This window comes from Ictidomys tridecemlineatus, chromosome 8 (assembly GCF_052094955.1).
Source record: "Ictidomys tridecemlineatus isolate mIctTri1 chromosome 8, mIctTri1.hap1, whole genome shotgun sequence".
In the NCBI taxonomy this organism is placed as follows: Eukaryota; Metazoa; Chordata; class Mammalia; order Rodentia; family Sciuridae; genus Ictidomys; species Ictidomys tridecemlineatus.
In genome coordinates, this window is record NC_135484.1 from 39,952,776 (window position 1) to 39,967,969 (window position 15,194).

Consider the following 15,194-nt stretch of genomic DNA (forward strand, 5'->3'; position numbering starts at 1 on the left):
AGCATCCAATCCACAGACAAATGACTTTGTTGGATGTGAGCCTCAACCCTAGGGGGAAGAACTGGCAATTCCTGCAGAGGCAGCACTTACAAGGGGAGCACCAAAATCCTAAACATTTCCCCATAATCACTCCAAAAGACTGTACCACAAGTGATTGTACAAAGACAGAAATGGAAATCTGCAAATTTACCTGGATAGAAACCTTAAATGTTCTCAAGGAATTTGTGCAGAGAATAAAGAAAAGAATATTCATAAGACAGAAAAAGTGGGAATCTGGTTGAGAGTAGTTTGATCCAAGTTTGAGTTGTAGGCCTAGAATTCTTCCCATGAACCATGTCCATCTTACAATGAAGAACATAACCCATGGTGTTAGAGGAACACATGCATGGCACCTTTATAGCACTTTGTGAAGGGGTTAATTCAAACTCCAGTCCAGCATCTTTAAACCATGTAATCAACCATTATCATAGGGAAAGATCCTTGAATTTGATGATACTGATCTCAGGCTCTCTGAAGGAAGAAAATAATAAATATAATCAGCATAGAGAGGACTCTCCTCACCATTACCACTAAATTTGTCCATGACCAGCAGTAAGAACAGTAAAAATGAAAAAAGAAAGATGAAAAATCCATATACAGAGAAAGGAAAACAACAAAATTGACCTAAACAAAGTTCCACAATTTGACTTAACTGAAATTAAAAACTTACCAAAAGATCTTATGTAGCCAATATAAAAGGGCACTGATTGGCTTTTTTTTCTATATAAATTGCTTCTGAATTAATTTTAATATATGCTGCTGATGATACTCACCTCAGGCTCTTTGAATGAAGAAAATTATAAACATAATCAGGGTAGAGAGGACCCTTCCCATCATTACCACTAAATTTGTCCAGTGACCAGCAGTAACAACAGTAAAAATGAAAAAAAAAATCACAAAAAGCACATGGGTCATTATGTCGCCCACAGGAAAAGGCCTTGCCTCTTTGTAAGAGTATTTTGGTAAACTGAGGACTATTCCATCCCTGACACTGTCAAAAAACAGTCATTGACTCTCTCAGAATCCACAAGGTCAAGTCAAATCCAAAATATTTTAATTCCTTTTGGGTTCTAGAGGCAACATATTCATTTGCAAATTTTAATCTAGTTAATGCAATTACTGACAAATTGTCCCATCTCATAGAATCCCTCCAAGCAAACACAGAATCGTCCAAATTGCTAGCAATGAACACTCCAGTTAGCACCCTTGGAGGTTTCAGCAACTTCAGCTCATGCCTCCTGGAGGTCTATGATGATCTATGATGGTCATAAGTTCCCATGAGCTTCTGCTGCAAAAAATATGTCTTTCCTATCTTTGCATTATACACCATTAAAGTGACAATTTCTGGATTCATATTGGGTCTTTTCTGAGAATAACAAATCTCACAGACCTTGAGTAACAATGATACTCATTATGCTTTGACTCAGTGAGGCAGCACCCAGATGAGCTTGGCATGGTTACTGAGATCACCTTCCTACAAATTGGAGGCAAACCTGGACCTTTTTACATATTTTATCTGCAGAAGGTGATATACTCAGTCTTTTGCCATAAAGCATGATGCTGAAGGAAGTCCTTGATTACCTGAGGAGTCCCTTGGAATCAACCGAATGAAAAGCAGTGGTGATCATTTCCACCACCACACACAAAGGAGCTCAGTGGGGATCTGCTGATTTGCATCCCTTAGCCAGGATATCTCTTAATAAGGAGAAAACCCAATGGTTGGCAAAATTGGCTCTCTTCACACATTCATCTTTGCACTGGATTTGTTGTCCAGTTGGCCTCATCTATACATTTTCACAAACTCTTAGGCTATTAAGAACACGGGAATCTCTTTCTTCACAGACACTCAAAACATAAATCAAGTTAACAGATTGTTAAGCCAACAACTCAAGACCTCAGCAGAATATGCCATCCCTTTTAGAGTTATTGACACTAATGATAGTGACCAGGGTACTCATTTCACTTCATACAATACACAATGCTGGTATCTTTTTATTTATTTATTTATTTTTGGTGGTGCTGGGGATTGAACCCAGGGCCTCCTGCTTGCTAGGCAAGTAATTTATAACTGAGCCACATCCCCAGCCCTTTATGCTGGTATCTTGAAGCAGGCGTTAGATAGAAATTTAACCTCCTCTTTAGGACACAGGTAATCAGCCCCAGGGGGTGGCCTATTTGAGAAAAATGATGCTTTTTAAAGAACTCCTCTCTAAACCACACAGTGGGAATCATTCCCCTTCCCCTTGAGTGTCACTATGGTCACAGGCATTGATTAGCGTACCTTAGGATACCTGCTCTATACATGTCTCTAAATTGCATTTACTGGCTTTACTTGCAGACATTTCTAAAGTTTATGTTTTTGATGGCCAGCTCAAGAGGTTTTCTTTCTCCTTCCTGGTCCGCTAGCTACTTTGCTTACTTATAGTAATACCTTTGCTAATCCCTAGAAGTCCCAGTTGTTATCAAGATTTAAACTGACATTAACAATCAAGGGGTCAAAAATTAAAGCTTGACATATGCTAAAATGATCTCAAAAAGTCTCTCACAAGTATCCTTCCCCATAGATAAGGTTCCCAAGTCAAATAACCCTCCTTATCAAAGGAAGCAGGCACAGTTTCTGCTCATTCTTGAGTAGCAGTTTTAGTTCTGCTGCCTACAAAATTAGTTAAACAAGTCAATCACATCCCTTCCTCAGTAACTAGGACACCTCTCCCTTTTAGCATTACCCATAAATCAAAAACATTCCTATATATCAGTGATGAATCCACTGAAAAAGAAATTAGAAAAACTACCCCATTCACAATAGCCTAAAAAAAAAAATACGTGGGAATCAATTTAACAAAAAGATAAAAGACCTCTACAATAAAAACTATAGAATACTAAAGTAAGAAATCCAAAAAGCCCTTAGAGAGATGGAAACATCTCCCATGTTCTTGGATAGGCAGAATTAATATTGTCAAAATGGCCATGTTACCAGAAGCATTATACAGATTTAATGCAATTCCTATTAAAATCCCAATGACATTCTTTATGGAACTAAAAATAGCAATCATGAAATTCATTTGGAAAAATAAGAGACCCAGAGTAGCCAAAGAAATCCTTCACAAGAAGAGTGAAGCAGGAGGCATCCAATACCAAACCTTAAATTATACTACATAGCCATAGTAACAAAAATGGCATGCTATTAGCACAAAACCAGATACATATACCAGTGGAACAGAATAGAAGACACAGAGAAAAACCCACATAAATACAGTTATCTCATCCTAGACAAAGATGCCAAAAGCATTATCTGGAGAAAAGCTAGCTTCTTCAACAAATGGTGCAAGGAAAACTTGAAATCCATAGGAAACAAAATGATCTTATACCCCTATTTCTCACCCTCCACTAAACTCAACTCAAAGTGAATCAAGAACTTAGGCACTAGAAAAGATATCCTGTGCCTAATAGGAGAAAAAGTAGGCATGTTTGTTTAGGAGCTGACTTTCTTAACAAGACTCCTAAAATGCAAGAAGTAAAACCAAGAATCAATAAATAGGATGAATTCAAACTAAAAACTTCTTCTGAGCAAAGGAAACAATAATGCGGAGAGAGCCTACAGAATGGGAGAAAATCTTGCCACCTGCACCTCAGAGCATTAATCTCCAGGATATATAAAAAACACAAAATGTTTAACACCAAAATAATGAATAATTCCAATTAATAAATTAGCTAAGGAACTGAACAGACACTTTACATAAGAAGAAATTTAGTCAATCAACATATATATAAAAATTCAATATTTCTAACAATTAGAGGGATGCAAATCAAAACTACACTGAGATTTCATCTCATTCCAGTCAGAATGGCAACTATCAAGAATACAAACAACAATAAGTGTTGGTGAGTATATATGGGAAAAGGTACACTCATATGTTGCTGGTAGGACTGCAAATTGGTGCAACCATTCTTGAAAGCAGTACGGAGATTCCTCAGAAAACTTGGAATGGAACCAGCATTTGACCCAACTATCCTACTCCTATGTTTTTACCCAAAGAACTTAAAATCAGCATATTACTGTGATGCAAGCACATCAATGTTGAAAGCAGCTCAACTCATAATAGCTAAACTATGGAACTTACCTAGGCGCCCTTCAACAGATGAATGGATAAAGAAACTGTAGTAGATATACACAATGCAAAATTACTCCAACATAAAGAAGAATGAAATTATGGCATACGCTGGTAAATAGATGGAGCTGGAAAATATGCTAAGCAAAATAATCCAATCCCACAAAAACCAAAGTCTGAATGTCTTCTCTGATATGGTTGCTAATTCACAATGGTGGGGGGCTAGGGAAGAATGGAGGTACTCTAGATTTGGCAGAGGGGGAGAAGGAAGAGGAGGGAGTATGGCATCAAGAAGGATAATAGAATGAATTGAGTATTATTACCATATGTGCATATATGACTACACAACCAGTGTGATTCTACATCATGTACAACCAGAAAAAATGAGTAGTTATACTCTACTTATGTATGATGTGTCAAAATGCATTCTACTGTCATGTATAATTAATTAGAACAAAATTTTTAGAAAGTAGTCTTCTCTACACATTGATTTGCTAACCCCAGTTAACTTTCTTTTGCTATCCCCTTCCTGCTCACCCACTCAGAGAGAGTCCCTGAGACTTTTTTCAAAAGACTCAGACAATGGCTGGCTTCTCAACATATCTTGACTTCTCCCACTAGCTAAGAAATGATTCATGTTCCTTCCAGAAACATGAAAACTGTTTGTCATCACATACCTTTTTCTCACTCTAACCCTTGTTTTCAGTTCCCCAACCTCAGCTTTTCTTTTAAAAAGTCAGACTGTTGTCAGAAATAATGTTTCAAGATTGTGCCTATTTGTTTGCGTTTTAAATAGAATTAGAAACTTAGAAGATCATTTGTTCCAGATTATTTATACCATTTGTCAGTGAACAGTATCTGTAAAAAGCAATCAGAAAGTGCAAAGGAGTAAATAAATTTTTAATTTGATAATTAAAAATATTATCAGCCATAAACATTTAAACAGCCACTCTTTTTTTGGGGGGGGGTGTTATTGGGGATTGAACATAGGGGTGCTCTACCACTGAGCTACATCTTTAGCCATTTTTATATCTTATTTTGAGATAGGGTCTCACTAAATTGCTGAGGCTGGCCTCACACTTGAGATCCTCCTGACTCCTCCTCCCAAGTAGCTGGGTTTAGAGGTTTGTGCTACCACACTCAACTATAATTGAGCCATTAGCTAGGCAGTTGCATTATATACATTTGTAAGTTATACATTTATTTATTACACTGTTTTATTTATCATTATAACAAAAGTCAGTGTGTGTGAGAGAGAGAAACTAAATCGAGTTTTCCAGATGGTTAGAAAATTTGCTTAAGTTAGGATTTAAGCCTGTTATGCATAATTTTGAAACATGAACTTTTTTTAATTAGTGTGTTAAATTTATTTATTTATTATTTTATGAGTTTTAATTAGTTACACATGACAGTACAATGACCTTGACAATTATTTCATTATGTTACCTCCCTTGAGAGACCTCATAAGCTTAGAAGGGATTAAAATACAATAGAAATGCCTCCAGTTATAAACAAGCCACCTATAACTCACCTAGTTCAGCCATTTGCCACATGCACGAATCACTTCAACAAAAATGTTCTCTCTCCTTTTCTTTGAACCACATATTCTCCATAGAGTTTTAAATTCAAAATGTTATTTGTGCAATTCCTCTGATGTGAAAACTTTTATTCATTTTTTTTTTAGATTTTAAAAATGTAGGTCATGTGATTTAAATAATATGCATAATTTTGAATAAATTTTTTGGTCTCTATATCTCTTATTAACTATTATATAATCCCTATATTAATACATGCATGCATTCAGATGCCTTAAAATTCTTTCATGGAATAAAATGGAAGCAAACTCCTACTGCTGATGATATAACCTTATCTACTACTTAATTATTATGTTATTTTTAGGTGTGTTATAGTTTTACCAGCTACTTATCTAACATGTCACAATAATTGGCAGAACTCACTAATTATTGTAAAAGACCAATGATTCTAAGGTTTTCTAAAGTTTAATTTTGGACTGCTTTTTGGTGTATTTCACCTTTCAGTTTTTTGTTAAAATGTGAAAACAAATTTCCATTTTAAGGAAAGAGATTTTCTGGTTACAAAGAAAAGAAGCCATCAAAAAACACAGCAAAGGAAAAGACACTATTATATTCCCTGGGGTAACTGACAGGTGACTGCTTTCTACTTACCAGTCTTTTTAGTTATTTTTATACAGTAACACAAATCAATATGTAGCTTACTGGAAAATTCTGAACTTTCCCCTTGAAAGTTCTAATTAAGATTTGATGACCTTCTCTCAGCTATGCACACGGAGGCCTGAATATCCTTTCAGCTCAGTAGCTGTCAAATGATCAGGTACTTTGCTCCATCCATCTGCTCTAACAATGACCTCTTTCAGTTTTTTTTATAACCTTTGGATATTTTCCCTTTATAGCTTTGCTAACATAATCATATTACATCCTGACACCAGTAGTGTAAATTAATTCCTCTTCTTTCTTATGTGCCATTCCACTAAGAACCAGATTTTTCACCTTAACACTTTATTAAATTGTGGAAAAGGGAAGACAGGAAAAAAAAAATGAGGACTCTGGGAAAATTTCATCTTGTCTGTGCCAGCCTGAAGACTGACAGAAGGAATTTAAAGCAAATATACTCTTTCTAAATTTTAAAAAAAATACATTTAGGGGGTGGATAGATAGGAGTCAAGAGAGAGAATAGATAGGTAAAAAGCTTACTTATTGAAAATTAATTCTGAGCCAGATGAACTAGCACAGTGTTTCACACAATTGTCTATTCACAAACCTCAGCTGGGAAATCTGTTATAAATACTAATTCCCAGTGCCTTCCTAAATACAGCTTTGATTCAGTACATCTGACACCATATGTATCACAAACATCATAGGGACTATTTTAATAAGTTTGAGAGGAACTGAGTTGGAGAAAGATTAGGTCATAATCTCTTCCATATTTCTGAAATAATGCACCAGAAAAAAATCTATAGATCATATTGCATTAGTGTCTAACATCATGTTATCACCCAAATTAACAGGTTATTTATTGTTTTTTTTATATAATAATGCATATACTAAGCTTTGGAGACATACCCATCCAATTTCAAACTTTATTAAATTTTTCTTATAATAAATTAAAAATTGAACAATATTGCAGAATTAACTATCTCTAGACTGCCTCTGTCAAGACATACAATGATGTCATCTCTGATAACCAATCCTTTCAACAATAAACCAGTTTAATATCATGTTCAATGAACAATTCTATGCGGGTGATTCATCTTCCCTGTGAAGACCATAACCTCCTTGGAGGCCAATCAAACTGACTCTAAGGGTGGACAGTGGATAGTAGTGTCCGATGGATGCTTTCTAAATGAACACCACATCACAGTGACATTGTGCTATGCTTTTCATTTGCAAATTCTGCCTGTGCAGACAGGAAGATGCTGTTAGCAATTTGATAAAAGAACTTGGTTGGCATTTTAAGTACCACCACATTTATACTCTAGGCAGCATGTATAAACCAAGAAAAACCTTTCAAGCCATACTGCCGTTCTGTTTCACATTAGATTTTTCACTGTTATCCTTTTATATTTGATTAAGGATATTGAAGAATTCTAGCATGGGAAAATCCCCCCAAATCCATTGGAATTAAAATAACTAAAAGAAAAAAAACCCACAGAAAATCTACCTCCATAGTGATCTGCAAATTACTGTTCTTAACGATAATTCTCAACATCCTCCTAAGCAGGAAAAGATAGGGAGGAAAGGAAGCTTGGCTATATTAAAAAATGGTGGAAACTATTGCTCACCAAAGGTTGTTTGCCCTGAAGAGTTGCCCTGGATATTCTGAATGCTACTGACTAAAATCTCCATATCTCTCAAAAACACATAAAAAATGGACCAAGGAAAAGGCACATTGAAGAAGATCTCATTGGATTCAACTAATGTTTTGGGGGGCATCACTTAGAGATGTTCACTTTCGGAATAAAAAATAAACAGAAGCAATCTTTGGAAATGTGGTTGGTATAAAACAACTTTTGTGGTAAGATAAGTACTGAGAATGAATATGTGAAAACAGGGAAAAGAGGCACTGTATGCTTATTTCGGAACCATTAGAGACAATCTCATTGCAACATTCTGATCAATTGCAATTATTATTCTTTCTCAGATTTTCCCAGACCAGCTGCCCTGTACCCCTTCATTATCTTCCTTCATCAAGCTTTTCTGGCTTGCCTTCCCAGCTCCTAGCTCCTCCAGTATACTCTTCCTTGTCATTCTACCCAACCCAGCTTTTGGGGAATCATTCATTTATTCATCAATAGGGTTATGCTCTATATGTGGTTCACTTACAAGGGAAACCCCAAAGTCTTAAGCCATAATATCAAATCATCAATGGTGGCATTTTCATAAATTAACTGAAGAAAAGGAGAGTTATCTTGGGAAAGGTGGTAAAAATAACTTTCTGAGTGATCAGTATTTTATCCTCTACCTGATTTTAAAGTTGGTCAAGGGATTAGAGTTAAACTTGTGTTACCAGCACCATAAATTGTCTAATATCAGCAGATTTGTAATCTCTTTGACTCATTTTCCCTGATTCTTTTCATGTAAGTTTCCCTCAATAACCAAAATAACCTCTTATTTGCTTTTTGCATTGTAGGCAGGGGAATATAGATTTGAGTTTTCTTTCCAGTAATTGAGTAGCTGCTACCTGTCATCTCATTGACTCCTCTTATCTTACACACAAACTTGCTTTAATAAAACCCACCTAAGCTTTCCAACCATTCATCAGAAACAGTGGGAAACTACAGAAGGAAGTAGTGATGAAAGCTTATTCTAATTCACTTCTAAGTATTTGAAAGTCACTTCATTTCCCTTTAAAAAGCTTTGGACTTCAAACTTAAAATCTTGGAATATCTTTTAGTTGGAAATATATTTTAGCTAAAATATATTATTTTATTTGCACCAAAAAGTGTGAATTTAACAACCAATCTAATTAGCATGAATGTTTCTCTTGAAATGAAGTAAGTTCTTCTCCAAATTACAGTGTCACCAGTAGATTGTCCCTGGGTCTTTCAGTCTCAGAGAAGTTGCCCCTTAAATTACAAGCTACATTCTCCACCCTGGAGTACTGAAGTTTCAGGAGACATGAAGCCTTGCACGTTGGGGTCTGGTGGACTGTGAAGATAATCATCCCTCACATGGCACAGAGAGAGGGGAACTTCTGGCATTTTCAGAAGCCTCTAGTGCAAGCTGTGGAACTAATGAGAAACAGTGTGATGTTCAAGGTGCTTGTTTTGTTGATGCACACTTGCACGTGTGGCTTTCTCCAGCACATCCTCTACAGAGCAAGGAGAGAAAGCAAAGGTGCCTACCTTTAGTTGACTTGAATAGTCTCTATAATTTAAAATATTGTTAACTGCCATGACCAATATTCAATACCTGATTCACAGTAGATTCTATGGCAGAAGATATCATGTTTCTCTGATGTACTTGTAATCTAAGATAAGCTATGCAAGTCATAGCAGAAATATCGAGTATTTCTTTTTCATTAGGCATTTGTTCAACTAAGGTCAAGTTTGATGGGCATTTTGCTACTGTGTTTGTTCATGCTATAAATTCTTTTAAGCCTGAGATTCTTCTTTACCTTAACGTCTTTCTAAAATTTGTCTCCTAAAATATCTTAGAAACATAAATTGGGTCATTCTTGTCTATATTTTTCATATACACAAAATAATTATTACTATAAATAGAACTTTTAGTTTTTTAAAAAGTGTAGTTTTTTTATACTACCTGTGTTTTTGCACAATTTCTTTCAGTGGTGACTTTGATTTCTTAAGGGTGGTGATGAATCAATGTTTATAGCAGCACAATTCACAATAGCTAAGTTACAAAGCCAACATACGTGCCATTTAACAGATGAATGGATAAAGAATATGTGGTATACATGTACAGTGGAGTATTACTCAGCCATAAATAAGAATGGCTTTATATGCTCGTAAATGGATGGATCAGGAGATGATCATGCTAAGTGAAATAAGCCAGTTTCCCCCAAAACAAAGGTCAAATGTTTTATCTAATAAATGGAAGCTAATCAACAATAAGGTGTTAGGGGATAGAAGTTCAGTAAACAAAGGGGAATGAAGGGAAGAGAGAGGATATGGGAAAAGGAAAAAAATGAAATGAACCTACCATAACTTTCTTATGTATATATAGGAATGTACCACAGTGAATCTCACCATCATGTACATCAACAAAAAATTAATTAAAAAAAAAAAGCACAGGTATATGGCAGCAAGATCAATAGCAGGAAAGGAGCAGGGTGAAGGGAGAGGGAAGGGGAAGGAGATGTACTGGGATCTGTCTGAATTAGAACAAGATATTCCATTCTTTTATAAGTATGTCAAAATGGATTGTACTGTCACATATAACTAAATAAAACTGATAAGAAATTAAAATTTTTAAAAGGTAGTGGTAGAAACATGATGCAGCTCCTAATTTTATCACTGTCTATGACTTAGGGAAAAGTGACTCACTTTTCATTACACATTTTTAATGATCTTGTAAAGTTCAATATGGGGGAGATTAATAAGTGTGTTTTCAGAATTAAAAAGTGTATAGAAATGTTTCAGTAGATTTTTTTAATAATAAGATGTACATTTTGCATAAGAGACTCGCAGGTATATCTGACCTTGATCATCACATACTTAATCAAGTTTCTTTTCCCTATTTTATGATTTAATGGAATTGATGCAAAATCAAACTAATCAATGCTTTTAAGATAGTCAGAAGAAAACAAAACAAAACAAAAAAACACACCATAAGTAACTTTTTGACATCTGAAAATTTGGGAATTAGAAAAAATGTCAATCATCAGCTAGTTAATAAATAAATAAGAAGCAATCCTGATTTCAAAGACAAGCAAAAGATACCAGATTACTGTTCTGACTGAACACCTCGTTAGTTTCAAAATTCAGTCTGGATATTATGTTGCTGGATATCTGGGCCAGATTTCTTCTATAAGAGAATAGAAGAAAATAAAAAACTTTCAGTATTTTCAAGAGTAAAGACCAGTTTTCAACACCAGATCATTCGTACATAAGATGGGATTCCAGAGAGGCAAGACTTGTCTGAAACAATCCTGCCTGCAGAAGGTGTACAGACATTAAACAAGGTGAGAAGATAAGCAAAGATCCAACTAGTTAAGGATCCCTGTAGATGGGCATATCTAACAGATTCTAGTAGCAGTGGCAATGAATATTCAATTCTAGGTTTCCCGTTTCTGTAACTATAATTCCTTTGTATTATCCTCAAGGCTTTGGTAAAGTCAATTGTGTTGAAAGTTTAACCATCCTAGTGATATTTCTAATTTGGAAAATAAAGGGAAACTCAAGATGACCCTAAGATGACATAGATTAGAGCAGCATTAGAAGACAGCAGAAAGTAGTTAGCGGAGAGAGCAGTGGACTATATGATGTAATAGGTAGCACTTGGGACAGATTTATAGAACCTGGGGGTTTTAAGAAATACTAAATAAATGTAAGTAATAATAATTTTTAAAAGATTGCATGTCCTAATGTATAGAAACGATGACAATGTTTATTGAAGTTTAATGGCAAGATACCTCTTAAATTTCAAGAATCTACTTTTTTTCGATATTCTGTCAATTGAGAAAATATATAACCAATGAAAAATGCTTTTCTGAATTAAGAAATTCTTATTTTCACAGCAATTATCTATATATACTTGGAAAATTGTAGAGTATATGGGTACTGACAGCATTTATTTAGACACAGATAGATAGTTTTATGGAATTCTAGGATACCAGAACCCTCATGTTGGCAACATTGGCTTATATCATAAATCATAAGCTTGTGATTAGAACCCTATTTTCTATGAAAACTATAACTTTAATCTCTAACTCTTAAACTTTCTCCATTGATCTTTAGTTTTCCCTTTTTTATTTAGAATTACAAAGTATAAAAAAAAAATTTCAGTGCTTATTTAAACTGTTCTTCTCAGTAGACTTTTAGATATTGAAAAGTTAGACAACTAAGTTTGTCAGCACTCAGCAGACAATCCCAGGGTGCCTCCGTAACACATCTAGAGAACCGAATGCAGAAATGAGCTGCATTAGAGTTTATCCCATAGTCGAAACAGATGTTCAGTTAAAATTCTGGGAGCCAATTTCGAGCGCTGAGCCCATCACCACTTAAGACATTCTTCTTGAGGCCATATTTAAGCCTCATTTGTTACTATGTAGAGTTGCATGGTTGATGGAAAAATAAAATATTTTTTGATGGAAAAAATAAAATATCACTTGTGATGGCTAATTTTACGTGTCAACTTCACTGAATTAGGAATACCTAGAAAACTAGTAAAGTGTTATTTTGAGATGTGTCCATGGGAGTGTTTCTGGAGGATATTAGTATGCAAATCTGAGTGTACTAATTGGGGGGGATCCACCCTTAATGTGTGCAGGTAATTCCCAAAGAATGAGGGAGAAGAGGCTAAAAAGAACAAAAACCACAGGGAAGGTGACTGACTGTATTTCTCCATCCCCTAGAGCTGGGATACACTCTTCCCCTCCTGTCCTTGGACATCAGAACCCAAAATTCACTGGCTTTTGGATTCCAGGACTTACACTAGCAAGAACTGAAAAATAGTACATTTATTTGACTCCTGGGTTTTCAGCCTTTAGCCTCAAACTGAGAATTACACCATTGGGGTCCTTGGTTTTGAGACCTTGGACTTGAACTAAGCCATGTGACTAGCACTCAGGGTCCCAGTTTAGACCATCTATCAAGGGACTTGTCAGTCTTCACAATTGCAAGAGCCGAATGTTCCAATAAATCTTCTGCTATATATCTATGTCATTGAATCTATCTCTAGAACACTAATTTATCACTCCTGAAAATTCTGCTCCACCCTGCCCCCCAGGGAAGCTGAGATAAAAAAGCCTCATTTAATTAGCAAATGTAATAAAGATGTGACATTTAAAACCAAGGTATGACACACTTCCATCCTTCACTTGTACACTGAATTATGATATATTGTACTTTTATAGTTACCATTTTCAAGTTTTAATTGTTTTGTTTTAATTGATTTTATTCAAAAAGAAATATGCCAATTTGGTAATTACTCCTATGCTGTTTGAATGGAAAAGCAATTACAATATAATGCCAAGGGTTATCTTCTATCATTAGGGTATAAAAAATAATATCATATATGATGGAAACTCACTTTATTTTACAAGAATAAAAGAAATGTTCTATTTTTTATCAAACCAATTACCAAATACAAATTAATCCAAAACAACCTTCATTCATTTGTGAATTTATTAATTCACATGAAAAATATATCTATTGAGTGTCAATCATATGCCCAGGAAAACAGTTTTATAATTGTTATTATGGAATTGAATGGACAAAAAAACTCAAAACAAAAGTAGTTGATACAAATCCATATATGATTACAAACTGTAGTAAATTTTAGATAAAAATTATTAGGTGTTATGCATATGTCAGGATCTGACTCATTAAAGGTCCGAGTTGAAAAACAAAGGGATAAACATAGTTGGAATTGGTATAGCAGGAGCAAAAAATATTTTGTGTAGAAAAGAAAAAAAAAACACATTTCAGAAACTGAAGGAAGACTATTGCGGTCAGAGCACAAATAAAAAGAGAGAGATGAAGTGAGTAGATTAGTAGGTCCACATCACTCAGACTTGTTAAGGATTTGGTCTACCCTAATAGTAATGGGAAGTCACTGAGGGATGTTAAACACTAGTCTGACAATCAAAATCGAGTTTTAGGGAAGTCACTCTGTCTGTAGCAAATGGAAAAGATTGAGAAAGAGGAAAAGTAGATTGGAGAGACGTGTCTGGAGGCATCGTCTCTATTCTAAATAAGAGATGATGGTAATTTGGAAGATAGAGTTTTTGTGTTCTATTTAACAATCCATAAAGCCTCAAGTTATTTGTGTTCTACAATTGGCCTGTTTCCACAGAATTATATGTGCCAGAGCGAAAGAGAAAGCAGAGTGATCTAACCTTAGATACATGTGCTTTGGAATAGACATGCCTAGTTTAGAAATCTTGTCTGAACCCAGGGTACCACTATTTATTAATAAGGAGAATGAGGAGAACTTAATGCAGAGTGCATAAACTTCAGCTTCTGTGTCTTTGGAGTCTACATTACGCCTCCTGCAGTTGATATGATTAACTGTGACAGTGTACGTGATATTCTCAGCATGTGGACAACGGATTAATATTGAGAAGCCCCAGGACAGATCAGCTGATCTCACCCTTTATTTTAGAGAACTCCATCTTCTTTTAGAAGCTTGTTCCTTCTCCTGGATTTTCTTTCTCAGTGAACAGCACAGACATGGGATTTTAGAAAAGGCCCAGCTGTGGACAAGGTAAAGCGTCAAGAAGGTAACAGAGAAGACAAGACACTGCAGGAACAAACTCCCTCTCCTGGAGACCATGGCAGTCCCTCGGTGGCCTTCCTGCTAACCTGGAGTTGGAAAGGAAGACTCTTCACCTTTAGACAGCTGGACAGTTAGGAAAGCTGACTCATAGAACACTCTGTATACCTGCTCACCTGCTTACCTGCTCCGAAGCCTAACTCAGCACTAGAAAAACTGGTTTCACAGGTATTACCTGTTTCTGAAATGGCAGAATTTGTCACCCAATTGTGATGGAGATGAAGCTGAGTTTGGAACATAAATCCAATTGTTAATCCCAGTTTTGTTCAGTGACCTTAGACAAATCTCTAAATTTACATTTCCTCCTTTGTGAAATAAGAGAACTGAACTAGATGATGGTCTTCAAGAGTTCTTTGTGACTGAGAAAAGTTCTTGTCTGGCATGTATGGGCTTGAAAACTGCATCTCTGAAGTGAGAAGACTGTCAATCTCCTTAGTTTGTTCAGTACAGACATCCACACCCATTCTTTTCACTCCTGTCATCTGATCAGGACTAGCTGAAGCACACGCTGCTTCTAAAAAATTTTTAAAAATTAGAGACACAGAGAATT

At 35.5% G+C, this 15,194-nt stretch overlaps 1 protein-coding gene across 6 annotated transcripts in view; it reads right to left on the minus strand.

Annotated features, from left to right (window-relative positions):
• The window catches only part of Pkib (cAMP-dependent protein kinase inhibitor beta), a 106,023-nt gene that overhangs the window by 23,386 nt on the left and 67,443 nt on the right, over positions 1-15,194 (minus strand). Inside the window, exon 1 of one of the 6 annotated variants that reach the window (XM_078019276.1) lies at positions 14,462-14,564. The exons of the other annotated variants lie outside the window; for them this stretch is intronic. Coding sequence (XP_077875402.1) covers positions 14,462-14,483 — 22 coding nt within the window. The 5' untranslated portion in view covers positions 14,484-14,564. Of the gene's footprint in view, positions 1-14,461; positions 14,565-15,194 lie in introns of those variants that run through there. 6 annotated transcript variants of the gene reach the window in all.